The sequence below is a fragment of the Alexandromys fortis genome, unplaced genomic scaffold (genome assembly GCF_014885135.2).
Source record: "Alexandromys fortis isolate MF-2015 unplaced genomic scaffold, M_Fortis_MF-2015_v1.1 scaffold_167, whole genome shotgun sequence".
Taxonomy (NCBI): Eukaryota; Metazoa; Chordata; class Mammalia; order Rodentia; family Cricetidae; genus Alexandromys; species Alexandromys fortis.
Genome location: NW_026068050.1, coordinates 2,914,353 through 2,940,944, shown reverse-complemented (window position 1 = coordinate 2,940,944; position 26,592 = coordinate 2,914,353). Strand labels below are relative to the sequence as shown.

The window sequence follows — 26,592 nt, the reverse complement described above, 5'->3', positions numbered from 1 at the left end:
AGTGCTACAGGCCTTACTGGGCAGGTCTGCTGACTGCCACAGTCCAGGACACAGAACGTCAAGAGTGCCCCCAGCTAGGTTTCTCAGCCTCTGACTGACCTGGCTGTCAGCAGCATGGAGCCCTCCGTAGGGTTGGGGTCTCTGCTGTCATCCCCCTAGTTCTCATTTCTTCACATATTCATGCGGACTCCCAGGCATGGCTCAGCCAGGACTCTGAGCTGATGGCCTAACTTCCGTTCACTCTTCGTCTCCGAGCTCTTGGTCTGGCGTCATCTCTCGACTATACCATGACCTTTCACACCCGGGCCCCCTCTATGACTCTGCTCATTCAATCATCCCACTCCCCTTCTCAGCCCAATCCCCACTCAACCTCAAGGGCTCTACTTCAAGTACCTCAGACTCCTGAGATAAATTGTCCTGTAATTCTCTTTAGGAATTAATCATGACTAATCACCCATGGATGAACAACTTTATCTCCTCCGAGTCTAAACTCCCTGAGAATAGAAATCATGGTTCATGCACCCAAAAGCTACAGACAGGACTTAAAATGAATGTCTCTCAATTCTGACATGTATTAGAATTCACATTAACACCAATGATAGCCAGGTGGTGGTGGCACACTCCTTTAAACCTGGCATTGGGAGACAGAGGTAGGTAGATCTCTGTGAGTTCAAGGCCAGCCTGGACTACAGAGTAAGTTCCAGAACAGCCAGAGCTGTTACACAGAGAAACCCTTTCTTTAAAAAACAAGGACAAGAACCACAATAACAACAACAAAAGAAGACCAATGATAACCTGTATCAATGATACTGTATCAATGATACTGAGGTCTACTTCCTCCTCCTGGGGTCAGGGTTTCCTGCATTGTGCTCCTTATCCAGTGAGGGGTTGTAGCTATCACATTACTTTCTTGGTTTTTTTTTATTTCAAAATAATGCAGGTATATCATTTCAAAATCAAACTGATGAACAAAACTTGTTACGAAATGAGACATCTGACCCATCTCTGATGCTGGCCTCTTTGAGACAAACCCCTTCAGGCTATTTCATATGTTTCCATGACTAATGGCCTCCACTATTTAAATTATATGCTTATACTTCTAGCTCTTGGTTTTATTTGCTTTTAACTTCAGACTACAGAAGGCGGAAATGTCATTGTCTTCCCTATTTGTTTTTCCGTCTACCTTCTAATTTGGTTCTCTGTCAACATTTGGTTAGATCACACTTTGGCAGTTATATTATTATGATTTAGATAACATTCATCGCTTAGCCAGGATGTTCTCTGACTTCTATGACTGCATTTCCTCTCTTACGCATCTTGTTTTTCCCGGGAGTTAACACAGCTTGTCCATCATCTGGTTTATTTCCTATCTATCTAGAGCTAAGACACCCCCAAAATTCTAAGAGATACATGGTTCTCAGTATGAAACACATCAACTACTTGTCTGCTGCTGAGATCCGAGCAGATTTTCCTCTACGCCCGACATCTCCCTCCGCCTTCCCCACTTCTCCTTGGCCCTGTCTGAGTTCTCAGCTTCCTGGCTTCTCTCCTTCAGTTTACTTCCCCGTCCAGCAGAGTGCCCTATTTGTTACTCTTCATCTCTGTGACAAAACACTGGACAGAAACAACACCAGGAAGGAAGGGTTTGTTTGGGCCCATGGTCGTGTGGCCCCAGGACCTTGGGAAGAACATCATGGCAGCAGGAGCTTGAAGAGGGTAAAGAAACAGGCTGTTCATCTAAGGTCAGAGAGGGAGCAGAGAGAAAGCAACGGGCAGAACGAGATCAGCCTAAGGACACGCCCTTAATGATTTAATTCATCGGCCTGGGCCCCGCCTCCTAACATTTCCAGAGCCTCCAGAAACCGTGCTACCAGCTGGGAACCAAACACCCAACATCTGAGCCTGCGGAAGACTTACTCTTTTCAAACCACCATAGGCACTTTGTCCAGAATAGATGGCAACAAACACCTTAAAAAGTCAGAGAATAAAGGGTCCAGAAGGAAAGTATAAAATTTTACTTAGGTTTTTAAATAAACACTTAAACTGTAGCCATTTAAATGTAAAGACACAAAAAGGTGGAAATTATGTTGCACCTGAGGACCCAATTGGCTGATCCCTAAGCTTTGGTAGAGCCCCATGAAAGGGGTCTTGGAAAGTTCCTTTGTTTCTGAGATCTAGCATGTCTCACAAGGACTTTATTCCACCTTCACACTTGATGGATGGTTTAACTGGGCCCAGAGAGCTATCAAGATTCATTTACCTCATGTACGCAATGGACTTACTGCCATTGCCACCTCTCTCAAGGTCATGGTTTTTAAAACTATTACAGTGTGCAGTCCTGTTTTTACTCTCTGGTGGTTAAGGTCATGACTTCAGAACCAGTTTCTAGAACTGATCACTGGACTCAGTTTCTACTCCTTTTCTTTTATTTCTCCTGGAGGCCTTGTGGGGCTGTGTAAAAACCCAGGGTCAAGAAATTGGGAGGGCGAGAGATGCTGAAGGAGCAAAGGACACAGAACATCTATAGTAATCCAATGATTTGGAAGTCTGGGGCTGGAGGATCACAAATTGAAAGCCAGACAGCCTGGAAAACAGAATGAGACCTTCTCTTAAAGATGAGAAAGCCTGGGAAGAGGGACACTGACCAGATTGTTCATCTGGTAACAACATTTGCTGTCAAGCCTGGTGGCCTGAGTTCAATTCCTGGGTCTCATGTGGTGGAAGGAGAGAACCAGCTTCTGCAAAGTTGCCCTCTGACCTCCATATATGCGCCATGGCATATATAAGCACTCCGTATATACCAGCACTCCGTGTATACAGGCACTCCGCATATACAGGCACTCCGTGTATACAGGCACTCCGTATATACAGGCACTCCGCATATACAGGCACAAGCCATCCGTTACCATTTTCCCCTGACTTTCTAACTATACGATCAGGTGTTCTTAGTCCTTGTCCAGCCCTGCTTTCGCTCACACCTTAGCCACTCTCACCAGATTATGATAATTAAACAGATACGAATATAAGAGAGACAGGAGGTTTATACACACTATGCAAGTCTTCTAATAGCTATACCCCAGTTCCTTAAGAATCAAGTAATTCTCCTGCCTCAGCCTCCCAAGTGCTGGTACTCATCACTATAATGAACTTTAGGTATTGTTTTTAAATGTATGTGTATGTGTGTGTATGCGTCTGTACGATTGTATGCTACATGTATGCAGGTGTCCCCAGAGGCCCTAAGAGGCTATAAGACCCTCGGGAGCTAGAGTTACAGCAGCTATAAGCCACACAATCTGGGCACTGAACTCGGGGCTTCTAAAAGAACAGCAAGTGTTCTTAATATGCAGCCATCTCTCCAGCCCCCAAAAGTTTTTAAACTATTTATTCTTTGAAAATTTATATTTATACAACGCATCTTGATCATATCCACAACTCAGTTCATCTCTCCAAGTTTCCCAGGATATGCCCCCATCACATCTCCCTCCCAACTTCATGTCTTTTTATACCTTTGTTTTAAACACTCTGAGTCAGTAAGTTATACCCATATGATCACAGGCATGAGGTTATCCACTGGGGCAGAGGAAGCTCCCCGTGGCCACGTTCCTAAAGGACTCTTCCACTCCCAGCAGCCAGCAACTGCCAGTATCTTTTCTGCTAAGGGTGGGGCAACAAGGCCCTCCTCAATCCGTATGGGAAGTTTGAACTGGCTTGATCTAACCCAGGTCTTATACAGGTACCCACAGCTGCTGTGAATTCATGTGTGCAGGAGCCGGGCCATGACAGGATTCCACAGCACCTCCTCCCCATCTTCTAGCTCTTACTTTCTCTGTGTCCTCTCTCACTCGGGGTTCCCTGCATCTTGGGGAGGACTGATATAGATGGTTCACTGTCTCAGTTCGGGTTTCTATTGCTGTGAAGAGACACCACGACCATAACAACTCTTATAAAAGGAAGCACTTAACTGGGGGGTGGCTTACACTTTCAAAGGTTAAGTCCATTTTCGTCACGAGCATGACAGCATGCAGGCAGACGTGGTGCTCGAGAAGGAGCCGCTTGTTCTACATCTTGATCCTCAGGCAACAGGAAGCAACTGTGACTCTGGGTGTAGCTTGAGCATAGGAGACCTCAAAGCTTGTCCCCACAATGACACATTCCTTCAACAAGGCCACACCCACTCCAACAAGACCACACCTCCTAATAGTGCCACCACACCCAGCCATAGCTGGGCACTGACAGTTGCTTATTTTCAGCTCTTTAGGCAGAAATTCACCCCCAGAGATAACTTTATAGAGAGGTTTTTTCTTCTTCTCTGTTTTCCCCACTTTTTAAAAAACCTTGGCTGTGTACATTTTAGGCAGCTTTCTACCAGTAAGCTCCATCCTAGAGAGTTCTCTAAGCTCTAAGCCTAGAGAGTTTTTAACAGCAAAATACAACACTGAGAATAGTTGGAAACAGATCTCTTTGCTCACTTGTGAACCTTGGCCCATCCTGCTATGGGAGAGAAGAAGGCCTGGGGTGGGGGGTTTGGGAATAGCTGTGAGTGGATATGCTCTGAGCAGGAGCTGTGTTTTATTCTTAGCACAACATCTGCTTCTCTAGGAATTTACCTCTGTCTCAACTGTTTTTTTTTTCCCCTGTATACTCTCTGCTCTCTTGTTTTAAAAGCCAAGTTGGTTATATTCAATTATGAAGAATAAGATACTCTCTCCTGGTTGTTGTTATTGTTGTGGTTCTTGTTGCTGTGTGTGTGCCGGCACTGGTGTTGTGAGCAGTTTCCTCCACACTGAAACATCCCGCCCTGCAGGGAAGCTCCTTAAAGCAGAAATTATGCAGTTCAAAATAGCTTCAGGAAATCCCTGAAGCTGAGCAGGCCCACCGGGCCCCTCCCTCCCAGGAGTGAAATGACTGCTTAAAGCCATCTCAGGCAATGTAGGGCAAAGCTTCTGAGACCAGCCAAGCTGCCCTGGAGAAGCTCAGACCAACCGAGGCACCTGGAGAGTACACTCTCCAGCCCGTTGAGTTGCCTGCAGGCTGCACCGTGTGCTGCAGGTTCCCAGCTCTGTGAGCTGTCACCCATGCTAAGGTGGTCCTTGGTAATGCAGCTGTCTAGCTGTCTTGAGTCATTTCCACCCCCAAAATAACCCCTTTCCCATATTCCTGTAAATAACACCAATAAAACTCATAGGTTCACCAAGCCAGGCTTTGGTGGGCTCAGTCCTGATGGTAGGCTCCCTCTCTGGGGTGAGTAGGCGCGTGTGTTGTGTCTCCTCGGGAAAAGTCTTCTCAAACAACAGCTCTGGGTTCTTCCCAGGGCCTCCCCAAGCCAATGTTCTCAGTCATGGGCCACACTCTGTTCCCTAGATAGTGCCTTATTAAGCAGGGGACAAAGTGATAGAACTTCTTGCTTTGATTTCCACTTGAAAACTAAATGAGCTTCTTTATGTGGAGGAGAGGAGTTCTTTACGGAATCTTATTATAATTTTAGATTTGAAGTGCATAAAATAAGCCATTATTTCACAACATAAACCAATAAAGTATAGACAAGAAATCCTGGCAAATAAGGAATGCCAATCCTCAACAGGGATTGAGAGAAATTGAAAACAACTTTAACAATGCTGGTAAATGTGAGTATTGCGTTTTCCTGCCAGCTTCCTGCTAGGCTGCCTTCCTGGTAGGGTAGAGCAAGATGAGGTGGAGGTAAGGGAGGTAATGAATGTGGGGTCTACAATATGACCTCTTATTTTCAAGCTTCAAGGTGCACAATAAACCCCTCAATCAGATTTCCATCCAACTGCTTCAGAAACAGATACTGTAGATCTACTCGCTGCCACACAGCTCCTCAATGATGAATTTGTTTTAGAATGATGGAAAAATGGTGGAGGTAGCCAGCCTATAAGCTAATGTAATCTTGTGATACTGAATTTTAAATGTTCTTTTCTCCCCTAATTTTAAATGAAATAAAATACAAAACCAAAACATGTAAACTTAATATTGAATTGTTTATTTTTGAGGTTTTTCTTCCTTTGGGGTCATCAGTTTAAAATAGTAAAAGTAGGCCCCACATTTGAGATTGAGCTAATGTAACTCTCCTGATACTGTTTGCTTTTCCAATGTCTTGATTTTGCTCTGAGGTAAGGTTATGCATTCTTCAAGTCCACTCTGAGGCTGCCATCAGAGCTTGGGAAAGATGAGAGAAAAGACCCAAGACAGGGCATTGCAAGGACTCTGTGGTCTAGGAGGAAAGGCCTCTGGCAGATGTGAGTCTTGCTCAGGACCAGCCTGAGTAGACAACTTAGGGCTCTTCAGAGCTGTGCTGTAAGAATGAGAGGCATCTCCCAAAGGAAGGATTTTTGTCAGAAGAGCAAAGCCACCACTCTATCATGGGGACACAGGAAGGGAAAGGGTATCGCAAGAAATACAATGGTAACAGTTAAAGAAGGGGACAGGAATATCGGGATTATAGACCAATTAGTCAAAGTAAAAAGAAAAAAGAGTTAAGGCAATTGAGGTTTACACCATGCACATCTCTGGGCTTCCTAAAAGTTAACCTTGTATAAAGTTAGCTCTTCTTGTTTATTCATTGGTATTCGGTCAGTGAATTATGAGGTTAAGTCCTAAAGACAGAGAGGCTTAACATAAGGAAACTCATTTCCAATTTTCCTTCCAACAAATTTAATCCTTTATTAAAAAATCAATCTCAAGAAAGATAGGACGTAACTGGAGAACTAGGGGCTAATACAATTCTTCTTGAAGCTAACATCTGAAAATAATTAACTGTTTTTTTATTTCATAGGCTCTTACAGTTAAAATATTTTGAATATTTTATAGAAATACTAAACTTCTAAGACACTAGCTTTTTAAAGACTGTGGAACTTTTAGATATACTCTACTTTGTTATTGTTTTGGCACAATTGTTCATACAAATTCAACAAATGAAATGTCAAATCATGGGAAGTTTAGGAAACGCCACCATACAATGACACTTATGAACTCTGGATGTAAAACTCTAGATGTACCAGTCTAAGTGAGAACTCAGCTAACTTAAGAGCTAAAAGGAGGATAAGGCTGTGGGTGCTACTTTATTCATGGTACAATGAACACCACATAGAATACAAGAGCCTGCGCTCAGAGCAAGGCTGAAGTCTGAATTGTAAAATTGTGAGGAAAAGATGAAGTCTTACAGAGAAAACTTAACAACGCTTTTTCTTTAGCTATATATACAAAAGTATCCGTGACAAGTTCTTCTGAGTCCTTAACAGGCAAAGTAGGCTCTCAACATCCACTTAAGCATGGAAAGTTATCCTGTGTTTTATGTTATGATAGTAACACGAGCTTTTGGAGACAAACAGGAAAGGAAAGGTTATGGTTTAAAATGATGTGTCTGTGTGTTAAAGCTGACAAGGACTGCATCGTACTGGCTAGGTCTATAAGTAGACACAAACCTGAACTTACCTTGGAAAGAGGAAATCTCAATCTAAGAATTGCCTCCATCACACTGGCTTGTGGGTATGTTTGCGGGGCATTTGGTTAGCTGCTAATTGACATAGGAGATCCCAAGCCAGTTTGGGTGATACCAGCCTTGGGCAGGTGAGCCTGAGCTGTATAAGAAAGGTAACAGAGGAAGCGAGGAAGAAGCCAGTAACCTGTGTTCCTTCAGTGTCTGATTCAGGTAGTGCCTCCAGGCTCCTGCCTTCAGTTCCTGCCTTGGCTCCCCTCAGCGGTGAACTGTAATCTGTAAAGCATGTAAGTACTTTCTTCCTCCTGGATGCTTTTGGTCAGTCTTTTATCACAGCAACAGAAGACAGACTAGGAGACAGGTGGCTATCTCAGACCCTGGAATAACTACAGTTCTTTGTTTACAAAACATAATTGCATATGGTTTTAGGGAGGAACATTGAAGTCAGAGGACCTAGCCTTCCAGCCCAGTACTCAGCCTGCCTGGCCATGCAGCCAAACGAGGTCTGGTGTGTTGTGGTTGTTGTGTTTACCTCTGTGGGTAAACACTAAAGAATAGGGACTCTTGTTCTCATATAAAACACACTTTCGAAATAAAGCTGTCTCTCATTTTTCTGGGATTGCCTTGGGATGACTATTTTCTCGGGAAAAGCATCCTTCTTCTTCAGGTCCTGTCTAATACTCCTTTTTGCTCTATTCTCACACGATCTACCATGAGCTTTCATTCCTACGAACCCTGAAAAGAATGTTCCTGAAAAGTAGTAACTAAACTATCGTGTAGGAACCCAAACCTAGGTTAAAAGCTCCTTTTCTTGGTAATTAACACAGTTTTAGGCATTTCTTACAGCGACAGAAAGCAGACACAAAACCAGCCTCCGTCAGTCCACTCTATAGCCTATGGGGGTTGATCCTTGCCCATGTGTGATTACTAATGCAGAGTATGTCTAATTCACAGCAGGGCCATGGAGAAGCAATGCCCTAACTAACAGAGTTGTTAGGGTTCTGGGTACGGAGGAAACTGAGCAGGATATGCAAAGCAGCCTAGTGACATCCATCCATCTAATGGGTGTCTAACACAGTTTTGGACTTAAGGAGGCTTTACTTCCACTCACAAGCTGCACAGTCCTGAGACAGTTACTTACACTCTGTGCCTCTATTTCCTTGCCTAGAACATTAGGCTATTCCTAGTATTTAACCCAGAAGGATGGTGAGTTCAAGGTGAAATGCCACAGGAATAAGTAACCATATAAGGACTTATGGCTGGACTTTAGGAGACGAAAACCATCCTCCTGTCTTTCTCTTATTTGGCCACCTAAGTTTCTTGCTTCTCCTACCACAGAATTCCCAATGCCAGTGTTTGCTCGCTACCTTTCTTAATTTTATCCAACAGAAACCAAGGAAACAGGATTCAAGGGGAGCAGCAAAGAAGAGCTGCAGAAAAGCCCTTCATTCCTTCTCCTATCTGAGTCCCTGTTTTACAGCCTCCCAGTTGAACCGCAGGCCCCAAACTGGGGACACAGAACACACACGTGTGCTCACCAATAACTTACTTCCTGTCTCACACGAAAAGTGAATGCCTCCGCCACACTAGAAATAAGCTGGCGGTCTCCCCCAAAGCTGTGTGCCATTACTAAAGTTCTTACTTTTCAGGCTAGAGCAGTTCACAGAAAGCAAGTTTTACTTTTGAAACAGAATCTCGCAGCCAGTGGCTGTCTCTGCGGTTTCTCTAGTTTAAGCAAGATTGGACACCACGAAAGTGTCTCCTTTTCTTCCCGGAGAACTGAATTACAAAATCCTGGTTTCTATTAGGGTGTGTTCAGCACTCTCTGTGCTGCCAAGCCTTCCATTTTTATAGTCTGTACACGGGCAGATTTTCCATGAACAGGCTCAAATGTATTCCCAAGCAATGATGTCTAAGAAACTCAGTAAGCATTTAACCAAAAAGAACATTTCTTATTGCAAAACAAAAGTAGCATGTTCTTATGCCTCAACATACATGGGAGCTGAAGGGTATTCACTCATCTTATAGGGCTTTTGTTCCGGGAGGGGCTCGTAAATGAAGTTTATCCTTTAAATGCCCTCCTTTTTCTTTCCTTCCCTGCCTCCCTTTTTTCCTTTTTCTCTTTGTGGCTTTGGGAATCCAACCCAAACACTTATTCATACTAGGCAAGCACTCTACCACCGAGATACACCCTCAGCCCTCCTTTTTTCCTCTCTACAGACTTACATAGAACACACCCCAAACACCCACCTACACAGACATTTTATAGAAATTAGAGGCCGAGTAACTGAAAAATTAAACAAAATTATTTATAGAGTATCTTTCTAGAGATTTGAATGTGGATTAAAGTGGAAGCTGGGGGCAGCTGTGGAGGACGAACCCATTAGAGAAAGTGCTAACGGGGAGAGGGACAAGAATTTCATTTGGCTGGCAAACAAAAAAGCAGGTATCACAGTTTCTTAAAGAGAAAAATAATGCAGGAAATGGTTTTATATGTACATATTCATATACACTATTTCAGAAACTTCCCGTGAGAACAAACTGTGTTGCCCCCATGTTCCAAATCCTACACCGCATCCTGCTAGGATCGCCTAGTTTCACAGATTCGGTTTGGAGTGAGTGCTTCCCTCCACCTAACAGGACTGCAAACAGCTTCCTGTCTCCCTCCCCCTCACCTCTTCTTCTACAGATTTGGATCCCCAAAGAAGTTCAAAACCAAAACCAAACCAAAGCCGACCCTCGTCCTGCCAACTTGTACCCCTGTCTGCTTCCTGGAGAACCAACCCACTACCCGTGTGTGCAAACATGCCTCTATCTGCCCAGTCATCCAGCAGCCTGCCACTGGGTTTAGGACATGTAGGAGGTCTGGGGGGGTGGAGCTGCTACAGATGAAAAAAGTCAGTTCTACCCATTAGGGAGCTAATAAATATAATAGTCCAGTATAGGAACCATCATAAAATATTGAATATTATGACCAGGGCTAAGGGAGGATATAAAGGGGACAGCCAGGGATGCAATCCCAGGCAAGAGAGATCTAGAACCTTCACTCATTATAGCCATCAGTATCCCTAACCGGCTTCCCCTATGTAGTGCCAAACCCTAGAGGACAAAACAGACTCTGTTGTCTCTCTTCACAGTTCCTCATCATGTCTAACAGAGTCCAATACAGTACAGAAATCGCCAAGCACTGTAAACAAAGCACAAGACAACACAACCAACGGTTCTAGGTAGTAGGGAAGGCGCTGCCACTGGCCTGGCCTTCAGTGGGAAGCTCCCAGGAAGTTCCTCCAGATGCTCAGATGTCTATTAAAACTTCATCCACAGAATCTGAGAATCCGCAGAAACACAAGACAAGTTCCTGACTGTCAAACAGCTAACAGCTACAGCTCATTGTGTGGGCAGGACAGAAACCAGTTCAAGCTTCACAAACAGGAACAAGAAAAGGAACTTGACTAATAGCCAAATGGTACAGTATGCTCAGGCCGTCTCTGCTGTGAGCTGGCCAGCTCACTCATCATTCATCTGTCAGCACAGGGTAATTAATAACCTCTGTCATTAACCTGACACTGGGAACCAGACCCCTAAACTCGCAAACAAACACACCTGCAGAGTTTTCTTTAGTGCCAAAGAAGAAAAAACCCTTCGAACAAAACCTCACTGTCAAGTGCGGTAAGGAGCATGGTTCTGGAGAACAGTGGTAATGTCCAGAGTCCATCCCCAGCGTTTCTCTGCCTCCAGGGCACTTCCGCTCAACTGTTCGCTCTCACCCCAGCTCAGCACACACCACCGTCTCTCTTCATTTTCCTGCCACTGCCTTGGTGCAGCCTGTAAGTAACTTGCGCTGCTGTCCCTGAAGTGCCATTGGCAGCCTTCCTCTGTCCTGCATCCATGCCGCCAGCCTCTCCAGCGTTGGGCTCCCACTCTGAAAGCAGAATCTCAGGAATCCCGGCATTTCTTCATCTCTGCAAGAAGTGATGTCTGTTGGCCATGTCTCTGCCCAACAATCATGGGACACCCCTTCCCAAGTTTTCCAGATCGTCTGCCCTACATTGACTGTTTTATTTCTTGAGAACTCCCAGAATTCCAGCTGCCTCCCGCCCCTGGAACATCTGTCTCCTCTTGACAATTTTACTATATCTACCTATTGCTTATTACACGGACCAACTGAGGAGCCGATAAAACAGTAAAGGCAGTGAGAGCCTGCCATTTTCTGTCTCTCGCAGAGACCCCACCCCATGGAAGTGCTTTTCTGTGGCGCCTCCTCAGGTACAATCATCCTGACTTTCCTGAACCCGGGAGTTGGTGGTTCAAGAAGCTCTCTTGCTTTTGGCTGAGCAGACAGACTCTTGATTTTCCAAACCAGAAGGGGAACAAAATTGATATTGCTAATGCTACTCCCCCGTTGCTTCTTAGAAATGATTCTCATTCCCTTTAGAATTAATATATCAAGCTCTAGGATTTCCAAGAGATGGATGATGGATTTGCTGACAGTTGAGTCTCTGGACCGAATCCAGTGTTCCCTAAACTCTGCTGCTTTCCTAATCACAGAATGAACCACACAATGACAGAAAAGCAGGGGAGATGCGGATGGCAGAATGGTATAGAAGCATCATCCTGTGCCTCCTGGGGTGGGGGAAGATTTCTACAAACGGCACACTCAAGCCTCTTCTCCCCAACCCTTCTGAACCCAGGGTGTCTGTTACTCAATGAGAGTCTACCGCACACCAAATGGGAGGAGCTTTCGAAGAGTCTCCTAAAGCAGCAAAAAGCAAGTCACCTATGGAAGCTGTCTTGCTCCTTGCCAACAGGTGACCACCATGGGGAAGTTCAAGAGGGGCGTGAATACCTCCTGGGCCTCCTGCCACCTGGACAGTAGTAAGAGGTTTATGGAGCGGGAGCGGCACTGGGAGGAGATGGCCACGCCTCTTCCATTTGGAGTAGCACAGCACAGGGCAGCTCCCATCTCTGCATTAGCAAGTGGACTGGCTGAGGTGGCCTCTGTCTTTTTTAACACCCTCTAGAGCCGAGGAGAGGATGGTGGAAGCAGGAGGTCACAATGTCCCCATCTTGTTGAGCTGGAAGGGGAGTGGAAAAGTAAACAAAATCCCCCCTGCACTCACATGTAACCTGAGAAGACAACTCGAAATCCCACCAGCTAATCAGTGGGATCATGACAATTCTATTGAATATGCGTGTGTGTGTGTGTGTGTGTGTGTGTGTGTGTTTGCCTTGCAGTTTTTACTTTCTCTATATGATATATATGATATAAACATATCATATATATATTTGGCAATTTTTTCTCTATAAAGCACTAAGATCGATTTATTTGTGGGGTTCTTAGAGATAACCTAAACGGGTAAAATGACAGTTGCCTTTTACTCAAATGGCCAAGAACACTTTCCAGGTGTTATTTACTTGATTCTGGAAGTACTAAGGTCAGAAAGAGAAGTAACTTCCCCTGAGAGAGACACTAAGGTCTTTCTCATTCTAGAGACTTTTCCTTAACCTTACAAAGGGCATCTTATGTACAGAGGAGGCAACAGTCCTTACAACTCAATCCTGACAAAGTAAGCATGTGTGCCGCACAGGAGCCATCTTTCCCCGTTACAGACTCTCCCCTGGAGGAGGTACAGATCCACAGGAGAATGCCAGCTTCTTCGTAGGGCAAAGGTCAGCCTCTGTGGGTGGGTGTCTGTCATTTGAATTATACCTGACTCTGCAGCAAAGTGTCTGCAACAGGATGCAAGCAAAGCAAGACGGAGAAGCGACACTAATTCTGGAGCCTTGTCCCAGAGGAGAACACTTTCAGACTGGAAATAATGAGACTAAATGCCATTTAGCATAATGGCTCATGACATTAAAATAAATGTTCAAGTCGTGAGATTCGAGCACACAAGGCAAGAAGTGACTGCAGGAAACAGTAAGGTGCAAACAAATGGTGTCAGCTCGTGAGAGCGGGCTGCCCCTGCTCTTCCAGGCGCATCTGACCTGAGCCGTAGCTAACGCGCGCTGCTAGCTGTGCAGCTGTGCAGTGGCCTTCTTGCACAAGCTGTCAGTCCCCTGGACAGACAGGGGCCTTCGGAGCTGCAGCAGGTTGGGGGTGGGCACACCAGGGTGTACTTGTGCTCTTTCTCTCTCTTTTCCTCTGACTACCAAGCGCCCTGGAGTCTCTCCAGCTTCCTCCTCCTTGTTAAGGAGTTCCCTTGCCTTCCTCCGAGTTTCCTTGCCTTCTTCCCTGTCTCCCTCAGTCCCCTAGCTTCCACCCACAGGATAAGCTGGTAGACCGACCGAGGCAAAGCTACCGACATTGCTCAAGTGTTAGTGACAGCATGTCTGGTGTCCGTCTACCCCGAGCTCTGGAAATATACTTAGATACTCACAGATGCCTATTAAATACACCTATTGGATTATTCCATGATTAGAGAAGATCCAAAAGCCACCTGGGAAGCAAAATCTTGGCACCTTAAAGTCACAGAAACACACACGCATGCCAAAGGATAGCGTTTATGAACGACATCCACACGTACTACACCGAGCAGGACTCCCTTGCACAGCCGCTGGAAGCCTTACTCACACACAGGCACCTCCCTTTCTGCCTGCTTAGCCCAGAAATCCTACCCACTCTAAGTTGGGGACCACAGCCACCCTCTGAGGAGTAAGCACAGCTCAGAAAGATAAGTCCCAGAGCCCATGACTAGGAGTCTGGGAAAGCCCTTTATTAAACCTCGACCTATGAAAATGGAGATTAAAAAATTAAAAATAAACATGGACAAAAGCCCCCTAGCTAGATGTTGTCCTACTCTGGCTCCTGAACATGCATTTCCTACACCTACGCCTGATCTAACAGGCCTTCCACCAATTGATCTCCCCGGCTGGCCCTCGAGCGTGCCTTGAAAAGACTTGACGGTGTAGAAGTCTGTGCTAGGAGGTTCCCCGCAGGCAGTCAGGGTCTTTAGGGCAAGGAAATTTTCGGGGCTGTACCCTATAAGTGCACAGAACTATGACTGCAGATAGAAAGTGAGGGATCCTGGAGTCTGGACCCCGGGCAGGTAGAGGCAGAGCCGCTGGTGGAGGTGGGCTGAGTCTGGTGGAAAATAGACCCACGGTTGTGGGCAGCTTCCTCCTGTTGCTCGGTACTGGGGAGAGGCGGAGGAGGACATTCATTTCTCTCCTAATAAGCAGCCACCTATCCTATTGCTTCCATAACTATTGATTATGAAAAGCTTGCGGCGCCTCTTAAAGGGAACAACCAGCTCTGCGTGTCACCGCGACTGCTTTAAGACCCCTCATCCAGGGCCCTCCTCCACTAGCCACGCCACAGAGTTGGGCTAGGACTTCTGTGCCGGCTTGCCCAGCAGTCTCAAGAACCGCAGACACAAGAGGAGCCAAGAGCCAAGGGCTCTCTGCCCACGGGTCTTTTCTTCCCACCGACTCTGAGGCATGGCCTCACAGCCCCAGGATGGAGGAAAAGGCAACACACGGAAAGTTACTTCCAAAGGGTTGCGCCGGTTTCCGCAGAAAACTACAAGGCGTAGATTTCTCGAGCCCCCCGCCCCCCGCACCGCCCCAGTAGTGAGCCTCAAGGCCGCCGCTGGAGACCCCGCCACAGTGTGATCCATGGGTAAATGTCCCTCTTGTCCCTCCGACGCACCTAAGTGCCATGGGGTAGGAGGACACCCCAAAACCAGTTCCCAGTTTTGGTCTGAAAGATCTTGGCTGCCGGGGGACCGGCCTCCTGCCCCGCAGCTCCAAGAAATACTCTCGGTTTCCTGCACTGGCCTCCCCTCCTCTCCAACCCCAGCCCTCCCGGCAGGGTTGCCCCCTCTCTACCTGCAGCAGTCCCAGGCTCGCCCTCGCTCTGCTCTCCAGAATCTGAATCCATACTGTGGGCTTCCGCCCGCGCATCCACCACCGCCCGCCTGCGGGGCGCTGGTGCCGGCGTCCCGGTTCGGGTGGCGGTGGCACACTCGGTATGGGCTGCAAAGAGTCTGGAGCCGGGACGGAGCAGAGTGGGCAGTGTGTGGTCAGACACTAGGGCCAGGGGGCGGCTCCGCAGAGGCCAAGCCTGCTCCTGTGGCCCGCCCGCCGCCCGCCGGTGCCTGCACGCGAGAGTGGGGGGGGGGGAGGACGGGAGGGGGTAGGATGTAAGAGAGGGGGAGGAGGAGTGTCCAGTGCCCCGGGGCTCCTGGCTGGGATTAAGTAGCCTGGGTTCCTCTACACCCAGAGCTGTGGAATGGGAGCCCGGCGAAATGGTGCGGGTCCTGGAAGTCAGAAGTCCCCCTTCTTTGGGTGTGGCAAAGTTTGCAAAATTCTTCAGTGAAAAAGCGCCTCTGACCATTAAAAAAAAAAAAAAAAGAGTTATTATTAAGGTTTAGGGTTGTGAGGCTGCACGCGTTTTAGTTCAACTTCACCCCTTAGACACTTGAGTGAAATCTCTGTGTATCACTTTCCTCGCGTGGAAAAGTGGGCGAACGGTCTTGCAGGAATATTGTGGGATATATGATGCCGGTTCACTTGTAAGAGAACAAGCAGCGGGCCTTCCGCCTAGTGAGGGAGGAACCGACTAGTCAGGTAGAGATAACTCTAGCAGTTCTCTTCTCCGCGTGGGCGTGGCCTGTCGAGCTGGTTCTGAGAGCTGGGTGACGGCCCAGCCTGAGTTGGCCTGGAAGACTGGACCCACCCTGGCAATCATGCTCTGTGCCAATTTTTTCCTCCAGCTCGAGAGGCACGAATTGATTTTTAAAACGTTTTCTTTTCTGGGGAGATGGCTAGTGGGTAAGAACGCTTGGTGTTCAAGCACGGAGGACTGAATTTAAAAGCCCCCCACCCCGTAGCCCCCACAGGTGCCTGTGACCCCATGGAGGACAGCCACAGGAGGAGTTCTGGGACTTGCTGGCTACCAGCCTAGCACCAGGTTCAATTAGAGATCCTGTCTGAAGGGAATAAGATGATAGCGAATGAGGGACACCTGGTGTCCTCCTCTGACCTGGCAGGTGAGGAGGAACCTTTTTCTTGCTGATGGGATTAAATGCAAAGAACTAAACTTTCTCACATTCCCTTTTACTTCCTTTTTTTTTTAAAAAATATTTTATTATCTAATCAATAGACCAAGCCATGGAGGAGACGCTGAGCAAAAACTCTATTGTTAATTTCTGTGTATACATGTACTCTCATTGTATTCCTCTATTATGGGCTTAAAATTCACATAACCCCGAGCCTGCTTTTCTTGAGTATAAACTGACCACGGCGGTCTCAAACTATTGACCTGAGAGAAAAGAAATCAGGAAGAGAATGTTGGCTTAGAGGTGCCAGATTCCCAGTGTGTCCTCTGAACACTCATTTCGTCTGAACTATGTACCACCCAGGGATGGAATTGCGTTTTGGAGATGAGAAACACAGTTGCGATTTGGCTGTCGTATAGAAGCAACCCATGGCCACCCCCACTTTATGATGCAGAATCTGAGTCTCCAGTCCAGGGAGCACAAGCGGGAAGGACGCAAATCAAGGCTGTCTGGAGTGGACAACTGTCTGTTGTGGCCCGCTGTTACAGGCGAATTTTGGCTTCTCATCTAGCTGGTAGCTACCTCATTTCGTGAGAGGCGGACCTCACAGAACATTACTAAAGCTCTACTTTATGTTCTAGGGGAAAGTTTTCTGGAAGACCAAACTCCTTGGCTTCAATGATAAAAGTTGGATGGAATGAAATGCTCAAAAAAAGCCCCTATATAAGAAGTGTGCTCTTGGGCAAGCGGCCCAGCCTCTCTGTCTCCTCCTGTATTAGCATTTCCTCACAGTCCCCTGTGAAGGAGGAAAAGTGGTGGGCGTGGAAGTAACTCGCCAATGCTGATACACTGTTAATGTTTGACAAGGGAAAGACATATATTCCTTAGTCTAATGGGTCTCATTTAGGAAAAAAAAATAAAACCAAAACCCTATTTTTTTTAATGAAAATCAAAAAGGAATGCAAAATTGGACCCCAGTCAATGCTCAGAAAAGAAATGGCTGGGTCATTTTAAAATATTGCTGTGCTAGATCTGATAGCTCATGCTCATAATCCCAGCACTGGGAAGCTGAGACAGAACTACTGGCCACAAGTTCAAAACCAGCCTGGGCTGCAGAATGAGTTACAGGTCAGACTGTCTTGCAGGGTGAGACTTTGCTTCCTTGCGCTTGGTAGGTCTGTTTTTGTTTTTATTTGTTTGTATATATTTCATAGACAGATGCTCTATGAGAGTTATATGGATACAATTGTGTCTAACAGCAAAAATTAAACAGGGACTTCTTGTGCTGAGACCAACAGAAAAGTCCTGGGAACACATATTCCTGACACTTAGCTGCCCATCAGTCACCAGACCTCTGAATGCCAGCTTATTTGAGCCCAGAGATAAGTGCTTGTGAGCGCAGAGGAGGAAGAACTGGTCAAAGTGCCCTGGAAAGTGCAGGAGCTAAGTCTTTCCACAGTAATCCCAGTTAGCCGTTCCCAGCCTATTCTTTCTGCAGAATGAGACAGATGGAGAATGAAATATTGTATGTATGATTAAACAATGGAAGTGAGAGATCCAAACTAAATAATGTCTCCATTCTGGCTTCCTATGATATGCATTATGTCGTCATGAGACGAGACAAAGGGAACTGATTGCTGGCATTCGAGTGTAAAGAGAAATGTTACATTATCTGTGCCCCCAGATGGGAAAGCCAGTGCCAGAGAAGCCCTTAAAGCAACATCTCATGACTGAAGACAGTGAAATAAAAAATGTGATTTTCTCTTTACAAACCCATCCTGGCATTTTTTCCCTTAAAAAAATAAAAAATAAAAACAAAACAAAAAGCCTCTTTAGGAGCTGAAAGGGGAAATAGATTTCATTAATGCCTTTGTGTATTTTTAGAAGAATGGCCTCACTCTGCAGACCTGAATCTAGAGTCAGAGAATTACAATCCGCCTTCTTCGGTTTTTCCACAACATCTTTGGAGCCTGGTAACTCTGAAGCCAAGAGAACATCTAACTCTCTTTGGCCATTTCTTAGCAGCGAATAGAATTTTTCATTTTTTAGAGAAACTGTCTATCTGCTGGGAAAAGTATCTTTATCTGTAAGGTGTCAAGAAATAGAAAGTAAAGTAGACCCATTTCTGCTAAGGCAATAATACTCTTAATCTGAGCCAGGGCTATGACTCATCTGCCTGTCTCCTCTTGTGGGATGGAAAGGGAGTGTCTGCAAACCTCTTGACAGCAAAGGGGAGGGAGGCTTCAAGGAAGGTGGTTTCTAATGCTCCAGCTTCAGATTCAAGTGTGTTTTTCTCTGGGCTGAGGTGGCCTTGACCCAAGAGACGAGGAGTTCTCTAAGCCTCGTTATTGACAAGTTATCTTAAGGTAGACATAAGGTAGCTTCTGCCAGGACTATCATAGCTCCATAGGAGCTGATGTTTACAGGTAGTTTTGTATTGTTTTAAGAGGACAAGGAGCTGGAAGACAGCCTTGAAAGAAGGAAGGGGTTTGCCACATTTCTCTCTTTCTAGCAAAAATAGGGTTTTACGATTCCCACCGCTTCTTTCAGGGCACTATAACCACGGAAAACAGGAAGATAGAAATAAGTAAAAAGGAGGAAAATAAAAAAAATCCTCCATAATCCCACAAGTTATAATCCCTGCTAATGTTCTGTGATGGTTCATCAACTTGATACACACACACAAAAAAGGAAGCTCAGTTGAGTATTTGCCTCCATAAGACTGGCGTGCGGGTCTATCTGTGGAGAATTTTCTTTAAACTAATTGATATAGGAAGAACAAGGCTACTGTGGACTGTACCACCTGTAGGCAGGTGGGCAAGGGCTGTATAAGACTTGTAGCTGGACTCGAGCCTGGGAGGAATCCAGTAAGCAGAGTTCCTCCATCGCTACTGCTTCAAGTCCCTTGGGTTGCTAGGTTCCTGCCATGACGATATGATGAAGCAAGCCCTTTCCTCCCGGGTTGTTTTTTGTCACGGTGCTTCTTACAGTAACAGAAAGCAAACTAGAATGTGTATCTTCTGGGATTTTCCCCTTGCTGGCTGTATGGTATTCTACTTTTGCAGGCTTTGTTTGTTTGGTTTTTAGCTGGCAGAAGCCTGGGGTGGGGTCAGGAAATGAGTACCAAGTACTTTCTTCCCAACTGTCTATCCCTGAATCTTGGCTTTCTGATGGCAGCTGTGTCTCCTCTGTGTCCACCATGAAACTCAGGTGACCCCGGTAGCTAGAATGCCATCACAGCATCTCCGGTCTTGTGTCCTTCCAATGCAGAGTGGCAATGGTTGCCTGCTGCGACAAATGTTCAGATCGCCTCGCTAGCCCTCCACTCTTCCATGGCCTGTGCAACCAATTCCCCAAATTGCTCTGCCTCCTTTGAAAGCAGGAAAAATGCTTTCCTAATTTGAATTTATTAGGACCTCATCAGAAGAATATTGGTTCCTGGATAGTCATGGGCAGAGATATTGGGGGAACCTGGAACTCCAATTCTTTTGGATTCTTTTGGATTCACACTGGAAACACTACTGCAGATGTGGAAAATTCTCCTATAGCTAAGAATATCACATTTATTCGCATGAAGACCTTATCTGGGGCTGGAGAGATAGCTAGAAATTAGGGACATGAACCGCTCTTGCAGAGGATCTGAATTTGGTTCTTAGCACTAATACCAGTTGAAGCCCTGGAGAAATCACGTGTCCAAGTTCTGGGAGTGGCAGGTGAGATTGGAACCCAGAACTCCTGAGGTTTGCCAGACCTCAGCTCCTCATCTGACGCTGGCTCCCTCCCCTGGCTATGCCTTCAACAATCCTTCTCCATGGTTTATGTTAATCACCCTTCTGATCCGGGGAAGGGGAAACTGAATGCTCTACAATTTCCCATTTTAATTTTATTGTAATTATATGACAAACTAGTTCAATAATGCTTCCTTGCTAATTATTATACAGAACAAATGTTGCTTGCCAAGTGTTGAGTGGAACCTTTTATTCTTCTCTTCAAAAATTTTATCCTTAGGAAGGCTAAATACGTGTTCCAATCTGGAAGGCTTCATTTATGTAAGTCTCCGATTTCATAATGTGTGTGTGGAATGTAGGGGTGGAGAATGGGAAAAGGGTGATCAAGGTCAGCCAGTCTAACCTCAGCACTGCTCAAGGTCAGCCGGTCTAACCTTGTCACTCCAGACCGGAAGAAACACACCTAAAATTATAGAGCACCTCTTCCAGAGCCAGGAGTAGGTGGGACTAGAACCCAGGTCGTTGGGCTAGTTTAAGACGATTCTCCTTTGTGGCCCCTCCACCTGCCAGCCTTCCTATCCCCTTCCGGCTGGCTTCATGTACTCTTTCTCAAATACTGCTCTTGCTCTTCATTTTCTCTCAGCTGCTAGCCTGTTTTCAAAACAGGACTTAACCAACACCTCTTTTCAGGCTCCTTGTCCTTCTCTCTCTCTCTCTTCTCCCTTTCTTCTCTTTCCTGGGTTTTCAAACTGTCTGTTCTTCTCTTCAAAACCCCACATGTTCTTTCCCAAATCTTGCCTTGACATTGTCCCTTCATGGATTCCTCCCTTTTGATCCAAGGCCAGTCTGCCTGGTTGAAACCATGAACTCTTCTACTCGAGGAATCTTCTAAGTCCTGGGTCTGAACTCTGGTTGCCATACACCTTTAATCATTCTGAGAAAGGCCGTAAGTTAATATCATAACATTTATGCATAAGCAGGACCCATGGGGCTGTCTCTACTGTTGCCTGGCTTCTTGGCTGCTGATGTGAATGTCTTTACACCTCAAACATGACTGCAGATGTGGGAAATCCTCCTTTAGCCAAAAATATCACATCTATTCTCATTAAGACATATGATCCAGTGCTGGAGAGATAGATGGCTTAGTAGTTAAGGGCATGCACTGTTCTTGCAGAACATTTGGATTTGGTTCCCAGCATTTATTATCTGATGACTCAGCCTCCTGTATCTCCAGCTCTAGATAATCCAATGCCTTCTCATACACCTACACACACACACACACACACACACACACATACACACACACTTCTCAAAATATATCATCCATGAAGTTTCAGTGCTTCAGCGATTTTCTCCTTTGGCTGTTAGTAACAATCTTAGCTGGGTTTTATATCTTTGCCAAGTTTGTGTTATATAGGCATTTACAAGAACAAGGTTAGCGACCTTGTTCAAGTATATTGGCCTTCCCCTGGAGCAGAGCGTATTGACATCATAGTTTCTGTTGGTTGGTGTTTTTCTATCCTTGCAGATTTTGTTTCTTTCCTCAGTGTGGATTTTGTCTCAGGCACTTAACTGTTAGACGTTAGGAACTCAGTCTGTCTTCTACACTCCTGTAATTCATACATTAATTCCTCTTGATAAGTTTGGAAGACAAGTGTACAGGACACTTGCTTTCTCCTTTCACACAAGAGATGTTTCAGCAAAGTTACAAAGAAGGGGAATTGCTGGCAGCAACAAAAGGACAGCTTCTGGAACCCAAGAACACAATCTGTTGTGTCTTCCTGTCCTCTCATGTGAAGTAGGGTCAGTGAGATGCGGACGTCCAGTTTTAGCATGGAGCAATCTGTCTTTCTAAGTCCCCATTGTGACCAAAGGCTTTGCGTTCCCAGACTAGTGATGACAAGGTTTGCTTTCTAATTTTTGTATTATTTCTACATTGGCATCCAAAGTCTTATCAGATTCTAATGCCACTTCTTCCATGAATCTCCTGATTTTACTTTTTCCTTCCTATATCCGGCTCTCACAGCTCTTGTCCACGACTTTGAAAAGACGGGCTCTTGTATGGTACCCTAACTGGATTCTAGTGACTCTCCCATCCTAGCCTCTAATGTGACTGGAACCATAGACTTGAACATTGCCGCGCTTTGACATTACCCTCGTCACTGACCCTACTCTCGCCAGCCTTGTTCTAGTCCAGGGACACCAAACTAAAGTCTGACTTTGGCCTAACTTTTATCGAACTGGATGAAATTCAAGGCCTGCCTGACTTTCCCAGATCTCTTCAGGTGCCAATTCTGAGAACCACTTTCTCTGTGGGATCCTGAGTCAGCTCTGATAACATTTCTTTCCACTAGATAATGAGGGAGGAAATGATCTGTTTGTAACCCGGAATGTTTTGTTCCTGGGATCCTTATACATCCTCCAGTCCAACGTCCCCGTCAGGCTCTTCCGGCAAAGAGCCATGAGCCGGTGTAAACCAGTGGGCCCTGCTTTGCCTCAGTTCCACCACTCCCATTGGCCGCTCTCCTGGAAACATAGGCCTCCTTCTATCTGATACTCTGAGACCTGGCCATTTTTGATCACCTGAAATAGCAGAAAGGAGTCAGGGCAAACCGCTGGAGAATTCGCCTAACATAGCTACCATTGTGTTTACTTTCACTTTGTTTAAAACGTTAACTTGCTTGGCTTTTTTTTGGGGGGGGGGCTCCCGATGTTTTTAGACTAATAGTTTTCCTGCAAAACTATAGCCAAGATCCAGAGGGAAATCAGGAAGAAAGGATCCCAGGTTATTTGAAAATGCTACCTGTAAGTCTCTTCAGCTCTTCCTCATGGTCTAGTTTTCTTTCTTTACCCCCAAACTGCGAGGCATGAGAACAAGAAGGTGCAGCAGGCACCAGAGCTGGTGTAAAGATTCCTTCCCATGCCCACATGGCCTATCACCCACTCTCCTTCCTGCAACCGAGGTGGCTTCCTTCTTACTGAAAGGAACTTCAGGCCTCTGAAAATGGAAGTGAAAGAAGAACCCCAAATAACGGCGGGCAGGATGGGGAATAAGCCTGTGTTTCTCCTCCAGTCCGGCTCTACACAGTCTTCTAGAAGTCCAGGGCAATGAGCTCCAGACGCCCTCAAGGTAAGCGGCCTCCAGCCAACCCATCAGCCGTGATTCCCTTCTCATTTCCGTCCTGTGAGAGCATCCACTGGGGCACACTTCGGGATTACTTCCCCCAAAACTATGTTATCAGGTCTTTATTTCAGGGTCTGTTTCTGACAGAGCCTAGTCTAACACAAGCTACAAGAACAAAGCCAAGGAATGAGAAAACTCGTAAAAACTAGAGCTGTCGGTGGAAGTGTGTTGACACTGAGGCACAGCATACATAACATACTGAGTTAACGTAGCAATCATGGCAAAGTGTATTTCAGAGAATTCTAGAAGAGGCCTGCGAGTAAGTCCCACATTTTGAAATGCTTTCTGCATACAAGAGTCAAAACAAACTGTGAAATAAATTGTAAGTATCTTAAGGGAGAATTCATTGGCTGTCTGGAAGCCCGAGTTTCCTGAAAGACCCCTGCTAACAAGGATTTGCTGGGTTTTCATTTGAATTGAAGTCGTTGCCTTCAAGCTTTAAGCCTTCTGGCTCCAGAAGTTTGGATTTTTATGACTCATGTTCTCATATTAGTTTTTTATTGCAGTCCTTCCTTCCTTGCATAATAGAGTTCTTTTTTTAAAAGTCTGCCTTCCCACAGAAGCCCCCTTTGCCCCTTGGCCATTTTAATGGCTCCTCTTACTCCTCATTATCTCCGTCCTGGGCTGTGACGATCAACTCTGCATGCAGATTCCCAGGGGCCGGGACACTGAAGTCGGCTCTTCTGTTTTGTTTTCCATCCAAATTGATTATTTTTTTCAGTTTTCATCCAGATGTTTAATATCATGTAAACACAGCTTGAAAGAATTCCTGAAACGCTTGCAGATGCATGCCAGTGAGACACTTTCCAAATTACATATAATGATACTCTCGGGCTATTTTAATCCATGCCATAATCTCTGCCTAGAATTTTAGCTGTGGGATTAAGATGGAAAGAAAGAGATAAATTCACGTGTATGGGTGATTTGTCTATTTGATTACAGACCTGTTGAAACCATTCAGGGATCGACACCATTCCCCCCCACCTCTCCCAAGTGCTGACATGTCTGTGACTGTTACCTGCCCCACGAATTCTTACCCTAGTTCGCCCCACCAATTCTTACCCTGGTTCTTGGCTATGGTCTTAAAAAGTTTTGCAAGGAAACTATTAGTCTAAAAATATTGGGAGTCACCCTAAAAATATCATATTAAAGTAGTACAGACTAAGTGTCTTAAAATCAAGAAACTTACTTTCTGAAGGCCAGAATTCAAAATTAGAGAGCTGGAATCCAATTTACTGGGAGGGCATTCCTTTTGTTAGATCGGGGGTGAGGGGAGGCAGACCTTGTTTCCAGTCACAGAGGCTGGCTCTCGGCAGGCACCATGGTGGGTCCTGTTACCTGAGAAGTCAAGCTTAGGAGGATCACTGGAGTCCAGGAGTTTAGCCAGCCTGGGCTACATAGAAAGATATCTCCTCGCTGGGTGGTGTTGGTACACACCTATAATCCGAGCACACAGGAGGCAGAGGCAGGCGGATCTCTTTAAATTCAAAGCCAGCATGGTCTACAAAGAGTTCCAGGCACCCAGGGCTATACAGAGAAACCCTGTCTTGAAAAAAAAAAAAAAGAAAGGAAGGGAAGAAAGAAAGAAGGAAGGAGGAAGGAAGGAAAGAAGGAAGGGAGGGAGGAAGAAAGGAAGGAAGGAAGGAAAGAAGGAAGGAGGAAAGAGAAATCTCCTCAAAAGCAACCCCCCCCCAAATAAACAAACCAGAGCCAACCATTCCTCCCAGGCCATCTCCATTCCTCTCTGCCACCCACTGAACTTCAGAAAACAGGGTCCATCCTCCTGCCGCATCCAACAAACACAGCTCACCACCAAAGTGTAAAAGAACATTCATCACTGCAGTGTAAAAGAACAGAGAAATTCCAAGTAGATGGCCAAGAAGCAAGCAGGCAAAGTCATTTTAATATCTGACAAAATAGGCTTCAACCAGAAACTAATCAGAAGAGATAGGGAAGAACATGCATAGTCACCAAAGGAAAAGTCCACCAAGAGGAATCTGCAGTTCTTAACACCTATGCCCCAAACACAAGGACACTCAAGTTCATAAAAAATACCACTTCAGCTTGAACCACATATTGACCCTCACACAGTGACAGCGGGTGACTTCAATATCCCACTCTTGCCAATATTCCGGTCATCTACACAAAAACCAAATAGAAACTCTGGAGTTATAATGTCACAAATAAAATAGCAGGTAGCTACAGGATATTTCACTCAAATACAAAGAATATACCTCTTTTTCAGCAACTTGCGGACCTTTCTCCAAAGTAGATGACATACTTGGACACAGAGAAAGTCTCAACAGATGAAAGAAAATTGAAACAACACTCTGCATCCTCTCTGACTGCCATGAGTTAAAACTAAGTACCAACAACACGGAAAGCTTACAAACTCATGGAAACGGAACAACTCTCCACTGAATGAAAAAAAAATGGATCAAGAAAGAAAGAAAGAAAGACTTTCTAGAACTGAATAAAAAAATGAATGTACAACATACCATACCAGTATAATAAAAGCTTTTAAGACATCAAAGAAATGAATTGAAGAAGATAATAGAAGATGGAAAGATCTCTCATGATCATGGATTGGAAGGATGAATTTAGTAAAATAAATAAATAAATAAAATGACCATCCTACTAAAAGGGATCTACAGAGTCAATGCATCCCCATCAAAATTCCAACACAATCCTTCACAGAAGTCACAGGACAATCTTAAGGTTCACGTGAAAAGAGAAAAAAAAAACCAGAATAGTTAAAACAAGCCTGGATAATAAAAGAACTGCTGGGGATATCACCAGCCCTGATTGTTGCACTGCAAAGCTATAGAAATGAAAAGCTTCTATATTGCAAGGGACACCAACATTTGGACAAGGTGGTAGGCTACAACATGGGCAAAGGTATTACCACTTTCACATCTGATGGAGTGTTAGTATCTAAGATGTATAAAGAACTTTCAAAATGGCATCGAGAACTAAACAGAGAGTTCTCAAAAAATGAAACACAAATGACTAAGAAACACTTAAAATGTTCAACATCCTTAGTCATCAGAGGAAGACATGTTAAAACCATTTTTAAAATTTCATCTTGCAGCAGTCAGAATGGTCATAATCAATTAAACAAATGACAGCTCATGCTGGTGCGGATATGGGGGTAGAGGAGCACTTATTCATTGCTGGTAGGAGTGTAAATTTATATAGCCACTGTGGAAATCAGTGCAGAGA

General features: G+C 45.3%; 1 protein-coding gene across 1 annotated transcript in view; it reads right to left on the bottom strand.

The window, feature by feature from the left end:
- Tnfaip8l3 (TNF alpha induced protein 8 like 3) overlaps positions 1 to 15,532 on the bottom strand; it is a 41,252-nt gene extending 25,720 nt beyond the window's left edge. The window contains exon 1 of the mRNA XM_050119509.1: positions 15,287 to 15,532. Within this exon, the coding sequence (XP_049975466.1) occupies positions 15,287 to 15,338 (52 nt within the window). The 5' untranslated portion in view covers positions 15,339 to 15,532. The remainder of the gene's footprint in view (positions 1 to 15,286) is intronic.
- Positions 15,533 to 26,592: the final 11,060 nt, after the last annotated feature.